This window comes from Lactuca serriola, chromosome 9, assembly GCF_051521515.1.
Source record: "Lactuca serriola cultivar US96UC23 chromosome 9, Lser_US96UC23_V15, whole genome shotgun sequence".
Taxonomy (NCBI): domain Eukaryota; kingdom Viridiplantae; phylum Streptophyta; class Magnoliopsida; order Asterales; family Asteraceae; genus Lactuca; species Lactuca serriola.
In genome coordinates this window covers 213884851-213901135 of record NC_136416.1, presented here as the reverse complement: position 1 = coordinate 213901135, position 16285 = coordinate 213884851, and the positions used below count along the sequence as shown (strand labels likewise).

General features: G+C 43.4%; 1 protein-coding gene across 1 annotated transcript; it reads left to right on the top strand.

Moving 5' to 3' along the window:
- The first annotated feature begins 14277 nt into the window (after positions 1–14277).
- On the top strand, positions 14278–15625 carry LOC145076537 (uncharacterized). The gene is made up of 4 exons (XM_079022373.1): positions 14278–14748; positions 14821–14835; positions 14941–15284; positions 15382–15625. The coding sequence occupies exons 1-4, from the start codon at positions 14278–14280 to the stop codon at positions 15623–15625; spliced, it is 1074 nt and encodes a 357-aa protein (XP_078878499.1).
- The last annotated feature ends 660 nt before the right edge of the window (positions 15626–16285 follow it).

Here is a 16285-nt window from a genome sequence, read left to right as displayed (position 1 = left end):
ATGATAATTCCTTGGTATTTATTTTGAAATTTTGCAAGAGGGACTCGGCGAGTTCATAGCCTGACTCGCCGAGTAGGGTCGGGATTTCGAGCACGTGTTAGCTGGCGACTCAGTGAGTCCATATTCCGGACTCGGCGAGTCTGTCCGTCTGGGAGAAACCCTAAATCCCCGGGTTGCCCACTATTTAAGCCACCTTATAGCCCCCAATCTCGCCTCCTTCACCCTCAAAAGCTGTGAGAAAACCCTAATTCGTTCTTGAGTGATTCTAAGTGATTTTGTGTGCTATTGTGAAGGCTTGAAGAAGGAGAAGAAGAAAGGAGCAAGGAGAAGGATTTCAGAGCAGAGATTCAAGGGAAAGCAAGAGCTCTTTGAGGTATTCTTCAGTTTTCCCTCTCTTTTATGCCTTAAAACCCTTTCTAGATCTTGTTAATGCCTTTCTCAAAGCTTTATGTTGATATGGAAGCTCTCTTATGCCGAGATAACCTTAGATCTGTTCATTTAGGAGTTGTAGAGCCCAGATCTATTGCCTTTATGGAGCTATTTTGCATATTAACCCTAGATCTACCCCTTTTAAGCATCTTTTAGCCTTTATTCCCTTGTTCATGCGTTTGTACACGTAAAGTTGGAAACTTTACGTGGTAAATCAGCTTATTGGACTCAGATCTATCATTTGTATGTATTGGATTCGAACAGAATCGAGTGTAGAATAGTTGCATGGCGGTGACTCGGCGAGTCGGAAGAACGACTCGGCGAGTCTAGTCGCGAGTCCCCGATTTCTTCCTTTTGAGCGGTGTCGAGTGGGACCAGTGAGTAGTGGAGTGGACTCAGCGAGTTTGAGGGTAGACTCAGTAATGGAGGGACTCGGCGAGTTGTTCATACAACTCGGCGAGTCCAAGGCAATCTTCTAAAGCTCAAGAACAACTCGTCGAGTTGTTCATAGGACTCGGCGAGTCGGATGAAGATTGTCTGAATTCTTGGATCGGGAGAGTACTCGTCGAGTCGATGCCATACTCGACGAGTAGCAGCGAGTAGAGTCGAGGAGTGAGAATAAGGACTCGGCGAGTTGGCGGCCCAACTCGGCGAGTCAGGTCAACTGTGGGTTGACTTTGACTGAGAGTTGACCTTGACCAACAGTTGACTTTGACCAAGGGTAAAAGAGTCATTTTTACCCAGTGCAGTGTTTAGTATTTGATTGAGTGTATTTATGGACTTGCAGCCGGGGAGATACCGGAGCAGCAACAGTTAGCCCTCAGAGTTATTCACTCAGCAGCCAGTTCACGAGGTGAGTTTCTCTTCAGTAGGAACGGGTCTACAGCCACAATGCCGGCCCGTTTAATTATCAGTATTCCCGGACTTTGGTCTGATGCAGTAGTTAGAGTGCTTGATGTCTTTGTGATTCAAGCATGTTTTTGTTATGTGTTCCGGACTCTATTCCGATGCAGTATGCAGTTTATGTGTTTATAATAGTTGTTATGTTTTATGCTATGCCATGATCAGTTAGTTCTGGACTTCGGTCCGATGCAGTTAGTTCCGGACTTAGGTCCGATGCAGTTAGTTCCGGACCTTGGTCCGATGCAGTTAGTTCCGGACTTCGGTCCGATGCAGTCAGTTCCGGACTCTGGTCCGATGCAGGGGACAAGGTCCCAGTCAGTTCCGGACTTTGGTCCGATGCAGCTAGTTCCAGACTTCGGTCTGATGCAGTAGGCAAGGCCCAGTATGTGCTTATGTGTATTGTATGGTATGTGGTAGTTTGGGAGAGCTCACTAAGCTTCGTGCTTACAGTTTTAGTTTTGGTTTCAGGTACTTCCGCTAGCAGAGGGAAGAGCTCGGGATGATGGCATCGCACACACCACAGCTTCAGCTTTTATCCTGGGAGTTGATTTAGTTTTTGATTTTTATATGACATGGATATGATACAGTTTCCGCACAGTGTTGTTTTTATTATGCTTGGGATACATCACGTATGGTTTTTATGATATGACACTCAGATTATGGTTTTTGGTTATATTGAAAAATGAAATTTTTGGGTCGTATTTTTGGGTTGTTACAAGTTGGTATCAGAGCCCTGGTTTGAGGGATTCGGATGCACTTCCGGGTGTATCTGAACTCAAACTAAGGGGAAATAAAAAGATTTTTCTAAAAAGGAAAATGTTTTCTAAAAGAATTTTGAAAGCACTTAGAAAGAAAGAAATTTTTTTTAAACAAGATAAGGGTGTGGTGCATGCGATCAGCCGAGCTCAAGTAAGTACTCCCAAATTACCAATACAAGTTTTATTATTATGATTAATTGTTCCAGCTTCAGTAGAACAGCATGCTAGTATAGGACTAAGGATCTAGGAGGATGCCTTATGTGCCTGCTTTATGTGTTACAACTTTATGAGTATTGCATGCTAGTATTGAGTAGACAGCAGTAGGATAGCCTGTTTAGGTTATGCCTGATAGTATGAGCTTAGCACTGTATGCTAGTACAGTTTCTCGTTATGAGAATAGTTTTGCCTGAGTATGTTTCCTTTATCCGAATGTTGCTTGCTTCGTGCTTTGTGGGAGTTCTGAGTGATGGGAGTTAGCCATTAGGTGAACACGTCACACCACATGTGATCAGGGTTGAATAATCCCAGAGTGCTGGAACTGGCCCTATTGCACAGCTCTTGTTTGAGTCCAACCGTTATAGGGACGGGTCTTTTACTTGAAGGATTATTTGATCCTCGTCACATGTGATGGTGTTCAGGTGGTGGCTAACTAGCATTATAAGGAGACCTTCAGCAGCTGAGGACTAGTTGAGTTGAGTCTGAGGTTTCCCTAGGGCAAGCCTAGGATGAGAGTAGCAGAGATTAGCAGTAGTAGAAGTGACTTGGTGGAGTCAAGGCGGTTCTTGAGGAAGTACGGATAGATGTGGAAGGTAGTATGGGCCCGTACTACTGAAAGCAGAGGATCTGTACTCGAATCAAGGAAGGCCGAGACAAGGCCAGGAAGCTAGTAGTAGTATCAATGATCCCTTGAGATATTTCAGTTTTCTGATATTGCTATGATGTGTTTCAGTATGGTGGTTTTGCGTCCGAGGACAGCAACCGGCAGTGGAGGTGTCGGGGAGGGATCAGGATCAGGCTCGGGGAGCGAGCACATGGATGAGCAGACCAGAGAGTTTCTTTCTTCAGAGATTACTCGTATCATTTTAGAGCAGACTCTTGTGATCTTCGGTTCGATCAAGGAGGGGATTCTAGAGCTGATGGATGAGAGATTGGGCACCTTCCGTGCCGAGGTGGCGGCCATGATGGGGTCGCGCACCCTTACTTTCAGGGAGTTCAGGGCTTGTGGAGCTCCGGACTATCATGGGGCGCGAGACCCCATAGCGAGTACCAGATGGTTGGCGGATGTGGCCAATGCTTTCCGTACTAGCAGATGTCCCGAGGGGGACAAGGTCAGACTGGCGTCCTGTCTTCTGAAGGACAGGGCACGGGATTGGTGGGAGGAGGTCGGACATGCCATTGGGGATGATGCAGCATTGGACGCCATGACCTGGGCTGATTTCTCTACCAGGTTCAGGACAGAGTTTGCACCGGTCATTGAGGTGCAGCAGTTAGCTAGGGAGTTTCAGGACCTCACCCAGACTACAGAGACAGTGGCGGAGATCACCGCCAAGTTCAGGGAGAGGGCTCTTCTCGTTCCTCAGTACGTAGCTGATGAGGAAATGAAGAAGGCCCGATATCATGAGATGTTGCGGAGCGATATTCGCCAGTTTGTGAGCCGGTCCAGCTGTAAAACGCTGGAAGATATTATTGCTAGGGCTCGGGAGAGGGAGATTGATCTCGATATGGAAAAGAAGAGGAAACCGGAGGCGGTTTCAGGTACAGGCGGTTCGGGCAAAAAGCCCAAGGTTTCGGATCACAGATCTAGGAGTCAGCAGAGCCACGGTCGATGTGGCAAGTGTGGGAGATTGCACGAGGGAGCGTGCAAGGCAGAGAGTTCCGGCTGCTACAAGTGCGGTCGGATTGGGCATTTGAGTAGGGATTGCACGGCCCCTGCTACTACCGTCGCAGCATCAGATCCGATTTGCTTTTAGTGCAATCAGAAGGGACATAAAAAGTCCCAGTGTCCGAGTTTAGCTGCAGCAGGGAAGGTGGCTACACCTGCCCCTGCTACCTTGAGGATTACAGATGGCCGGCAGGGCCAAGCCGAGACGCCGGTGGCGAAGAGCAGGGCGTTTCAGATGACAGCAGAGGAGGCGCGGGCGACTCCTGATGTGGTGACGGGTATGTATCTTCCCTTTATCTCTTTATTATTATTGATTGAATATTGCTTATGATTGTATGTTTTATTCAGGGTCGTTCTCTGTGAACGACATTTCTGCTTTGGTATTATTCGATTCGGGGGCTACCCGATCATTCGTATCACTTGCACTTAGCAAGAGATTTAGTAGAGCTCCAGGGGAGCTGAATTGTCCATTAGAGGTTGAGATAGTAGATGATAGGACCGTGAGGGTCGACAGAGTGCATAGAGGGTGTTCTCTTCAGTTATTTGACGAGCAGTTTTCAGTGGATCTGGTACCTATTCCTCTGCGAGGGAATAAGGTTATTGTGGGCATGGATTGGCTAAGCCCCAATGGGGCGGTGATTGATTGTGAGCTTCAGCTAGTGAGGGTTCGCACTCCCAGTGGGGGAGAGTTAGTGATTCAGGGCGAGAGGCCGCAGCGAGGACCGACCTTTTGTTCCGCCGCAAGGGCGAGGCGCTATGTTCAGCAGGGTTGCGCCGGTTTTGTAGCTTACGTCTTGGATGCCCGGGAGAAGGGCAAGACGACAGTTGATGATGTTCCTATTGTTCGAGACTACCCGGACGTGTTTCCCGAGGATTTGCCGGGGATACCTCCTGAGAGACAGGTCGAGTTCAGGATCGACCTAATTCCTGGTGCGGCTCCGATAGCCAAAGCACCGTATCGACTAGCTCCCCCTGAGATGCAGGAGTTGTCTACACAGCTGCAGGAGCTGTTAGACAAGGGTTTCATTCGGCCGAGCAGTTCGCCTTGGGGAGCGCCGATCCTGTTTGTGAAGAAGAAGGATGGGTCGCATCGTATGTGTATAGATTATCGGGAGTTGAATAAGGTAACGGTGAAGAACCGTTACCCACTTCCGAAGATAGATGATTTGTTTGATCAGCTTCAGGGAGCGTCTTGGTTCTCCAAGATCGATCTACGCTCCGGTTATCATCAGATGCGGGTTAGAGATGAGGATGTACAGAAGACTGCTTTCAGGACCAGGTATGGTCATTATGAGTTTGTGGTGATGCCATTTGGGCTCACTAATGCTCCAGCCGCATTCATGGATCTCATGAACCGCGTGTGTAGGCCGATGCTGGATCGGTCAGTGATAGTGTTCATAGATGATATCTTGGTATATTCCAAGACGCAGGAGCAGCACGAGGAGCACCTGCGGGAGGTGCTGGAGGCTTTGAGGAGGGAGAGACTTTTCCCAAAGTTCTCCAAATGTGAGTTCTGGTTGCGCGAGGTGCAGTTCCTTGGTCACCTCGTCAACCAGAAGGGTATTTTGGTGGATCCGGCCAAGATTGAGGCCGTGATGCAGTGGGAGGTCCTGAAGTCTCCATCTGAGATTCGGAGCTTCCTAGGGTTGGCAGGGTATTATCGGAGATTTATTCAGGATTTCTCCAAGATAGCAGTGCCGCTCACCCGACTGACCAGGAAGTCAGTGGTATTTCGTTGGGGTCCTGAGCAGCAGTCAGCGTTCGAGACCCTCAGGCAGAGATTGTGCGAGGCTCCGATCCTTACCTTGCCAGAGGGAGTAGAGGACTTCGTAGTCTATTGTGATGCCTCGATCACAGGTATGGGAGCAGTTTTGATGCAGCGAGGCCATGTGATAGCTTATGCCTCGAGACAGTTGAAGCCTCACGAGGCTAATTATCCTACCCATGATTTGGAGCTGGGGGCAGTTGTGTTTGCCCTCAAGATTTGGAGGCATTACCTCTATGGGGTCCGTTGTACTATTTACACGGATCACAAGAGTTTGAGGTACCTTATGGATCAGCCGAGTCTGAACATGAGTCAGAGGAGGTGGTTGGATGTGCTAAAGGATTACGATTGTGAGATCCTTTACCATCCAGGGAAGGCCAACGTGGTGGCCGACACCCTAAGCCGCAAAGTGTCGGCGGCCCCTATCAGAGATCTATGTTTGAGGATGACAGTGATCACTCCGTTGTTGGAGCGGATCAAGGAGGCTCAGGTGGAGGGCCTCAAGGAGGAGAGACAGAAGTGTGAGAGGATCGTGGGCCGAGTAGCCTCGTTTGATTATGATAGTCGTGGTTTGTTGACGCTTCACGGGAGAGTGTGGGTACCGTACTGGGGTGGAGTATGGCAAGTGTTGATGAATGAGGCTCATAAGTCTCGGTTTTCTATCCACCCAGGGGCGACGAAGATGTATCGAGATCTTCGACATGATTATTGGTGGCCCTGCATGAAGCGGGACGTCGCCTGGTACGTCGAGAGATGCCTGACCTGCCGGAAGGTCAAGGCAGAGCACCAGAGACCCCACGGCAGGATGCAGCCGTTAGACATTCCCGTGTGGAAATGGGAGGACATCACCATGGATTTTGTCACCAAGCTTCCCAGGACCGCACGAGGGGTGGATTCGATATGGGTAGTAGTGGATCGGTTGACGAAGAGTGCCCACTTTATCCCGATCCAGGAGAGTATATCGGCGGAGAAGTTAGCCGATATCTATGTGCGAGAGATCGTGGCACGTCATGGAGTGCCAGTATCGGTGGTGTCAGACCGAGATGTCCGTTTCACATCCAGATTCTGGAAGCAGTTCCACGACGAGATGGGTACTCGTCTCCATTTCAGCACCGCTTTCCACCCTCAGACAGACGGGCAGAGCGAGAGGACGATTCAGACTCTCGAGGACATGCTTAGGGCATGTGTCCTAGATTTCGGTGGCAGTTGGGATACGTATCTTCCGTTAGCGGAATTCTCGTATAACAATAGTTATCATGCGAGCATTGATCGACCTCCCTTTGAGATGTTGTATGGGAGGAAGTGTAGGACCCCGATTTGTTGGGGCGAGGTCGGTCAGCGAGTCATTGGGAGCACAGAAGTGGTGCTCAAGACGACCGAGTTGATCCAGCAGGTCCGTAGTAGACTGCAGACTGCGCAGAGTCGGCAGAAGAGTTACGCCGACAGGAGGCCTTCGGACTTGGAGTTCCAGGTGGGAGATATGGTCCTTCTGAAGGTCTCACCTTGGAAGGGTGTCATCAGATTCCGGAAGAGGGGCAAGTTGGGCCCCAGATTTATTGGTCCTTTCAGGGTTTTGGCCCGGGTGGGTCGGGTTGCTTATCGGTTAGATCTTCCTGAGGAGCTTAGTCAGATCCACAACACTTTCCATGTGTCTCAGTTGAGGAAGTGTTTGGTGGATGAGTCAGCAATCGTTCCCCTAGAAGATATTCAGGTTGATAGTAGCCTGAATTATATCGAGAGGCCGGTCGCGATTCTGGACCGGAAGACCAAGACCTTGAGGAACAAGGAAATTCAGTTAGTGAAGGTGCAGTGGCAGCACCGGAAGGGGTCTGAGTGGACGTGGGAGGCTGAGGAGGAGATGAGGGAGCACTACCCAGAGATATTTGCAGATTCAGCCGTAGCAGACTTCGAGGACGAAGTCTGAGATAAGTGGGGGAGAATTGTAATGACCCGTCTCCGGTATGATAATTCCTTGGTATTTATTTTGAAATTTTGCAAGAGGGACTCGGCGAGTTCATAGCCTGACTCGCCGAGTAGGGTCGGGATTTCGAGCACGTGTTAGCTGGCGACTCGGCGAGTCCATATTCCGGACTCGGCGAGTCTGTCCGTCTGGGAGAAACCCTAAATCCCAGGGTTGCCCACTATTTAAGCCACCTTATAGCCCCCAATCTCGCCTCCTTCACCCTCAAAAGCTGTGAGAAAACCCTAATTCGTTCTTGAGTGATTCTAAGTGATTTTGTGTGCTATTGTGAAGGCTTGAAGAAAGAGAAGAAGAAAGGAGCAAGGAGAAGGATTTCAGAGCAGAGATTCAAGGGAAAGCAAGAGCTCTTTGAGGTATTCTTCAGTTTTCCCTCTCTTTTATGCCTTAAAACCCTTTCTAGATCTTGTTAATGCCTTTCTCAAAGCTTTATGTTGATATGGAAGCTCTCTTATGCCGAGATAACCTTAGATCTGTTCATTTAGGAGTTGTAGAGCCCAAATCTATTGCCTTTATGGAGCTATTTTGCATATTAACCCTAGATCTACCCCTTTTAAGCATCTTTTAGCCTTTATTCCCTTGTTCATGCGTTTGTACACGTAAAGTTGGAAACTTTACGTGGTAAATCAGCTTATTGGACTCAGATCTATCATTTGTATGTATTGGATTCGAACAGAATCGAGTGTAGAATAGTTGCATGGCGGTGACTCGGCGAGTCGGAAGAACGACTCGGCGAGTCTAGTCGCGAGTCCCCGATTTCTTCCTTTTGAGCGGTGTCGAGTGGGACCAGTGAGTAGTGGAGTGGACTCGGCGAGTTTGAGGGTAGACTCAGTAATGGAGGGACTCGGCGAGTTGTTCATACAACTCGGCGAGTCCAAGGCAATCTTCTAAAGCTCAAGAACAACTCGTCGAGTTGTTCATAGGACTCGGCGAGTCGGATGAAGATTGTCTGAATTCTTGGATCGGGAGAGTACTCGTCGAGTCGATGCCATACTCGACGAGTAGCAGCGAGTAGAGTCGAGGAGTGAGAATAAGGACTCGGCGAGTTGGCGGCCCAACTCGGCGAGTCAGGTCAACTGTGGGTTGACTTTGACTGAGAGTTGACCTTGACCAACAGTTGACTTTGACCAAGGGTAAAAGAGTCATTTTTACCCAGTGCAGTGTTTAGTATTTGATTGAGTGTATTTATGGACTTGCAGCCGGGGAGATACCGGAGCAGCAGCAGTTAGCCCTCAGAGTTATTCACTCAGCAGCCAGTTCACGAGGTGAGTTTCTCTTCAGTAGGAACGGGTCTACGGCCACAATGCCGGCCCGTTTAATTATCAGTATTCCCGGACTTTGGTCTGATGCAGTAGTTAGAGTGCTTGATGTCTTTGTGATTCAAGCATGTTTGTGTTATGTGTTCCGGACTCTGTTCCGATGCAGTATGTAGTTTATGTGTTTATAATAGTTGTTATGTTTTATGCTATGCCATGATCAGTTAGTTCTGGACTTCGGTCCGATGCAGTTAGTTCCGGACTTCGGTCCGATGCAGTTAGTTCCGGACCTTGGTCCGATGCAGTTAGTTCCGGACTTCGGTCCGATGCAGTCAGTTCCGGACTCTGGTCTGATGCAGGGGACAAGGTCCCAGTCAGTTCCGGACTTTGGTCCGATGCAGCTAGTTCCAGACTTCGGTCTGATGCAGTGGGCAAGGCCCAGTATGTGCTTATGTGTATTGTATGGTATGTGGTAGTTTGGGGGAGCTCACTAAGCTTCGTGCTTATAGTTTTAGTTTTGGTTTCAGGTACTTCCGCTAGCAGAGGGAAGAGCTCGGGATGATGGCATCGCACACACCACAGCTTCAGCTTTTATCCTGGGAGTTGATTTAGTTTTTGATTTTTATATGACATGGATATGATACAGTTTCCGCACAGTGTTGTTTTTATTATGTTTGGGATACATCACGTATGGTTTTTATGATATGACACTCAGATTATGGTTTTTGGTTATATTGAAAAATGAAATTTTTGGGTCGTATTTTTGGGTTGTTACAAGTACATTGATGAGATGTAATTATACACTAGTCCCTCACATCAAGGAGTCACACGTCCATGAAGTTTCATATCTCATATTTCATCAGTCACTTGATCATTAAGTTCCTTACCCAATTTAATACTTGCCTTAAGCTCTCAACAAGAGACTTTTATACTCTCACAAATCTATATGACTCTGCAATCCCCTTTTTACGACTCCTTACCATCATAAGGTTTAATACAACCTTTTCAGCTGATTCACAAAAGGAAATAACCACCTTTCACACACACACACACACACGGATATAAGTCATCCATTGATTTATTAAGACGTTATGATTCCACACATCACCTCGACTTAGGAGTTAAAACTTCACTCTTATTTGTAACCTTTTCTTCTATGTACTCTTCGTATTTCTTACCTTCATGCCTTTCTAGACACGTCAGCAACACTGTCATGTTCCAACTAAACTTTTCGCCAAGTGTTTATGACGACACAAGTTGTACCATTGACCTCTTCCTCACACCCATTTTATTCTTCTTAAAATCCTCTAATATATAATACTACCATTGTCGCTTTATATAGTACATGATATCATTTCACCAATGTAGTGTAATATTCTGAGGGTAGGCCTTTCTCATAACACTAGGCCTTCCTTTCTTCCGTAAACCACATGCTGTCGAACAATGCCAATAAGTTTGCGAATTAATCGGTATAAGTGTAAGCCGTTACGACTTTCTTCCTTGACAACAAGAATTCTTCCAGACTCCTTTGATGAAACGCATCACCCTTGAGAGCCGCTCCTATAATTTTACTACATAAATAACATGACTCTCATAAGTTTCAAAGTTTCTTTATTCGAATTCCAACTTTATCATAGAGACAAACTATGTGACTTTCTTTTTCAGTAATTCCTAGTTACCTATGTCCCACATGGTAATAGAAATTCCCAATAAGTTCTCATTACCACAAAAAATTGACAAAACCTCCTAATCTATAATCTATATAGGGAGATATTATCCTGATCATAACTCTTGCACCAAACCAGGTACACAAGTGTAAAAATAATCACGTCACTTTCACAAGGAACACACACCCATATTTTTATTTTTTAAACCTAGGAAGGATAATCCAACGTAATTAGTTTAAACCATGGTTTTGATACCAACCGGTAACATCCATAATTGTAAACCACACAATTTATCGTGGTTGTACCAATACCATGGAAGGGGAAACGTTGTGGTGGTGGTTTCACCGGTGTCAAAAGATGAAAGAGGGGACATGAGTTAGAGAAGGATATAGGAATGGAGGCAATGACACGAAGGTACTTTCCGGCAAGAAGGGGTTGTGGATGCTAGGTCTTAGATAGTTGAGCGAGGGAGATAGAGATGAGTTTTAGTCAACGCCTTTAAAGAGAGGGGAGTACTGGTGGGATTATTGTTACATGCTTTTTGTATTTTTTTCATTCTAGAATAATTAGAATAAATCTAAAAACCAATACATACATACATACATACATACATACATACATACATATATATATATATATATATATATATATATATATATATAAAAGTGTTAAATAGTCTTTTTAATTTGAGAATGAAACAAATTCAAAAAAATATATCATTTTGGACCACTAATGTAATCACATACGTTTTTGGACTGAAACACAAAAAATTATAAACCACATGACCATTCATGCAAATTCCGCAAAATAAAAAGCGTGCTAAACTTTGAGTATGACTATGTTTTCTATTAGTTTATTAAAAAAAATTAAGCTATAATATTTCGAACTATCATGTCATTGCAACAATCATTGGATTTCTCACCCTAAGGAGAGACTAGAACCATTTTTCTAGCTGAAATCTATAAAAAACTAAGGGTGAAAATTATCGACCCGACATGAAATAAATGTGTATGGGTAAAAGATTTAAACTTATTTTATTAAACGGGTAGATATGTCACGACAATTAAACGGGTAAGGTTAAAGTCCAAACTTTCTAACACTAAAATGACACATTTATATATAGGCAACTTCTTTTAATCTTTTATGTAAACTCAGCATGCCTAGAATCAAAAGTAATCATAAAAGAAAATTTGGGTTGGATCGCTTTATAATGTGGAAGCTACTAATTCTCCTTTCCCGTCGATACTTATTTTTAGTTTTTTATTTTTTAATTAAGAGCATATACTAATTAGCTGTTCCCATCGATACTTATTTTTAGTTTTTCACTTTTTCATTGATATTATCCACAATCTTACTCATCCATTTCCCTTTCAATGTGATTTTCTTCCTCTAAACTTATTGTGATATTCATCCTAATGCCTCCCAAACTATTAGTTTTCCAATTTTTTTGATTTTAATGTTCAACATCTCTAACTCCTACTCTTTCAATCTATCGACATATTTAAAGGTCTAAACCTTAAACCGTAAATCAGACACGAACATGACACAAAAATAAATGTTGTGTACACAACAAGATATGCTAATTAAATGGGTGGGTTTAAGATCAAGTTACTTGTAATTTTAGAGTACAAGAAGAGGGACACAATTTGCTGCTCAAACTAGAAGTGCAGAAAAAACGATTGGTGCAAAAGTGAAATAGAAAGTTCCCACACATGTGCTCAAAAACCTCCAAACTTGTGTTCAAAAGCTTTGTTGTTAGAATAAATGTCTGTGATGGAAACCTTTGAAAAATTGATGACAGAAGCGTCTATTGTCATCTTATTGAATTACTACCTAACAAGCATGTGCTCTAAAAATTGATACCATACATTGAGACATGTGAAACTACTATTCATCCTTAAACTACTACACCCTAACATCTTCTACCGACATCTAATACATTTAAATTCATCCATATTTTTTGTAGCCATGTATGAAAATTAAATGGTGATAATGGGCGTAACAAGAAGTTGTCATCAGTATTTTTTATTTTATTTTTTGTAATTTACATGGCAACTAAGGGCGCTTAAAAATATCCGTATTCGGAAAAACCGATCCGAAAACCAAAAACCCGATCCGAAAATATCCGGAAAACCGGATACCCGATTAGTTTTTTTGTTATTAGTTTTTTTTATTAATCTTTACTAAACTGAGTTTCTTGACTGTTTAATAGATTAGACAAAAAATTCGGATATATGATTTTGGTATCCGAATCCGTATCCGGATTTCGGATATCCGAAAAATCGGATATCCGAAATCCGGATACGGATTCGGATACTAAAATCTTATGTAAAAATGTTCGGATATCCGAATTTTCGGGTATCCGGTTTTCCTCACCCCTAATGGCAACAATGGGGGTATTGGGCGCTACAAGGGTATTGTCAACTCAACCATGGGGAAGTGATGCGGCCCATACACTAGACAAGAGTCAGCAAACTGAAGTCCATCAAAAAATAAGTTTGAAAGGCCCAAGAGATAAATAATGACACCATCTCATTACAAGGATTGAAGCACAGGTATATAGGGATTGAAGCACAAGTATGGAACTCCACATAATTGAAGACTTGGCCTACTTCCACTTTTCCGGTAGAAGCTAATTGCATTAAGTTACGAGCTAACGATTGTTCCTGCATGTATATATCCTTAATTTAGCTAGAACGATATCTTTCATGTTTTTGTAAATTGTACCCTACATTTGGTTAAAGTAAGCATGCAAGTTTCTTGTTCTTACTTTCTCTTGGGAGATTCACCATCTCAATTTGGCGTGCTATCAATTGGTGCTTTCATTCTCATTTCAATGCCTCCCGAAAGCTAATCAAGCTCCTCCTCTGACAACCCTAACTCCGTCCTCCAAGACCAAATGGTAACCCTTGTCTCTCCATAACTACCACCATCAAGTTGGATCAACTTGTCAAATGATATGGAATATGATACTTTTATTTTTGATGCTTATGGAACATATGGTATAATTTATGTTTATGTGGATCATATTGGGGTTGGTGTTGGTGGATGGTTTGATGATGATGGACGTGAGTCTTGTATTGATGGTGAAAATGAAGATAACATGGATGAACTTAGGAATGTTGAGTTTGAATTAGTGAGGATGTAGTGCATATGAATAGGACATCAAATGATCCTTTCTTGAGTAAGTTATGTGTTGATGGTGAGGAGGATAACAATATTCTAGATGATGATCATGGGAGAGAATTTGAACCTAACATCCAAAATCATTCCATATCTAATGAGTTATTACAATGGAAAAAACAAAAATCAATTCTAGGAATGAGATTTAAAGGTCCATGACAAGTAAATCAGTGTTGTGCAACTATGTTGTGGCTAATGGATATCTACTGTGTTTTTAAAAAATGATAGGAAAAGACTTTTGGTGAGGTGTAGTAAGGGTGCTTGCACATTTAGATTATGGGCTTCCTATATGAGTGATGAAGAGAGTTTCCAAATCAAGTCACTAAAAACTAATCATAATTGTGCTAGGAACTTCAAGTTTGGATCACTGATGACATATGCATGGATTGGGATTCACTATACCAACGAGATTGTACAGAGTCAGAAATTAAGTGTAAGGAAGATTAGGGTAAAGTAATGACCAAGTTTGGTATCCAAGTTAGTATGGGCCAATGTAGGAGAGAAAAGAAGTATGTACTGAATCTTATTAAAGGTAGTTGTGTTGAACATTATGGTAAGTTATGGTCATATGGGGATGAGATTTTGAGGACAAATCTTGGGTCAACTGTGAAACTAGATGTGGAGGAAGGTCTAAATGGAAATAAATATTTTAGCAAGTTCTATGCTTGTTTTCAAGGAGTTAAACAACGTTGGATGGAAGGGTGTAGAAGGATAATAGATCTTGATGGATGTTTTTTGAAAGGTATTTGTAAGGGGGGATTGGTTTGTGCAATTGGGAGGGATGCAAATGACAAGATATATCCTATTGTTTGGGCAGTGGTTAGTGTAAAGAATAAGCAGAATTGGAAGTGGTTTTTGGAAATTCTCATTGATGATCTAAACTTGAATTTAGGCAAAGGGTTCAATTTAATGGAAGGCCAACATAAGGTTAGTATTTTACATAGTAATTCATGTATATTTATTTTAAACAATTTGATTTAAACCTTGTTATTAATACAGGGTTTGATAGAGGCTGTTAAATAGTTGCTTCCATATGTAGAGCACAAGCAGTATGCTAGACATATTTGCCAAAATTTGCAGAAGAGATTCATTGGTGTCATATATCATACCTTGTTTTAGAGAGCATCTAAATCTACAACTGAGCATGCTTTTAAAGTTGTGATTAAGGAAATTAAGACATTGAACCCAAATGCACATCAATATCTCATGGAGAAAGATCCAAATACCTGGTCAAGAGCTTTCTTTCAACCTGGAAGGTGTTGTGATGCAGTTGAAAATAGATTCTATGAAAGTTTTAATGTCGTAATAGTAGATGTCAAGAAGAAGCCCATAGTCACTGTGTTAGAGGAGTTAAGATTGTACATGATGGACAGATTGTACAACATGGAATTAAAGGGACAACAATGGGGAAATCATATTTGTCTAGAGATAAGGGATAAGGTGAATTTGCTTAAAAATAAGAGGTATTATCAAATACTATCTAGTAGACTTAGAAAGGAAAACATGTTCCTGTAGGTTGTGGTAATTGAATGGATATGGATGTGCTCATTTTATAACCAGCATATCCTATCTTAATAAGGATGTAGAAGCGTATGTAGACAACATGTATAGCACCACCACATTTAGGAAGGCATACAGTTACATAATTGACCCCATGAATGGCAGTGACATGTGGCCAGAGACAAATTATACTCCACTATTGCCTCCTATTAGTAGAAGTATTCCTGGTAGACCAACTACTAACAGGAAGAAATCCACTACAGAGAATAAAGGTAAACATAGGGTTTCTAAGGCTAGAATGTAACATCCAAAATTTCAAACAAATAAAACTTTTCAAAATCACCCATTTTATTAACATCGTTGCAAAAAGGTTTTCAATACATTATTAAACAAAGTAATTTCCCAGGTTCAATTCATAAAACACCAACGCGAGGAACGGTACGATCACGCCTTTGCCTTGCCGCAGACTCTTGAGAACCTGAAACATAAAACCACAACTGTAAGCCCGAAAGCTTAGTGAGATACCCCCAGAATACCAACCACGTATACGCCTTTCCAGGCCCTGACCTTCCGGTCCATGTGTCTCAGGGGACTTCCGTCCCTGCTGGGTAAACCTTTCGGTCCTACCCACGCCGACCTTCCGGTCCATCACACAACATAATCGCCTTCCGGCCCATAACATATTGCCTTCCGGCCCATAACATATCGCCTTCCAGCCCATAAGCATATAATGCATATATAAAATAACAACCAATCATATAGCAGTTCATAGACAACAATCGATTAACAGATCACATATCATAGCATTACTCTAACAAGATACCGGTCTAGCCGGTCACTATCATAACATTACCCTATGAATCAGTCAACATACTAAATGCATACATACGCCTTTCCAGGCCATGACCTTTCGGTCCACATAGTAATGCCTTCCGGCCTGTAACATATAATGACAACTTCCCGG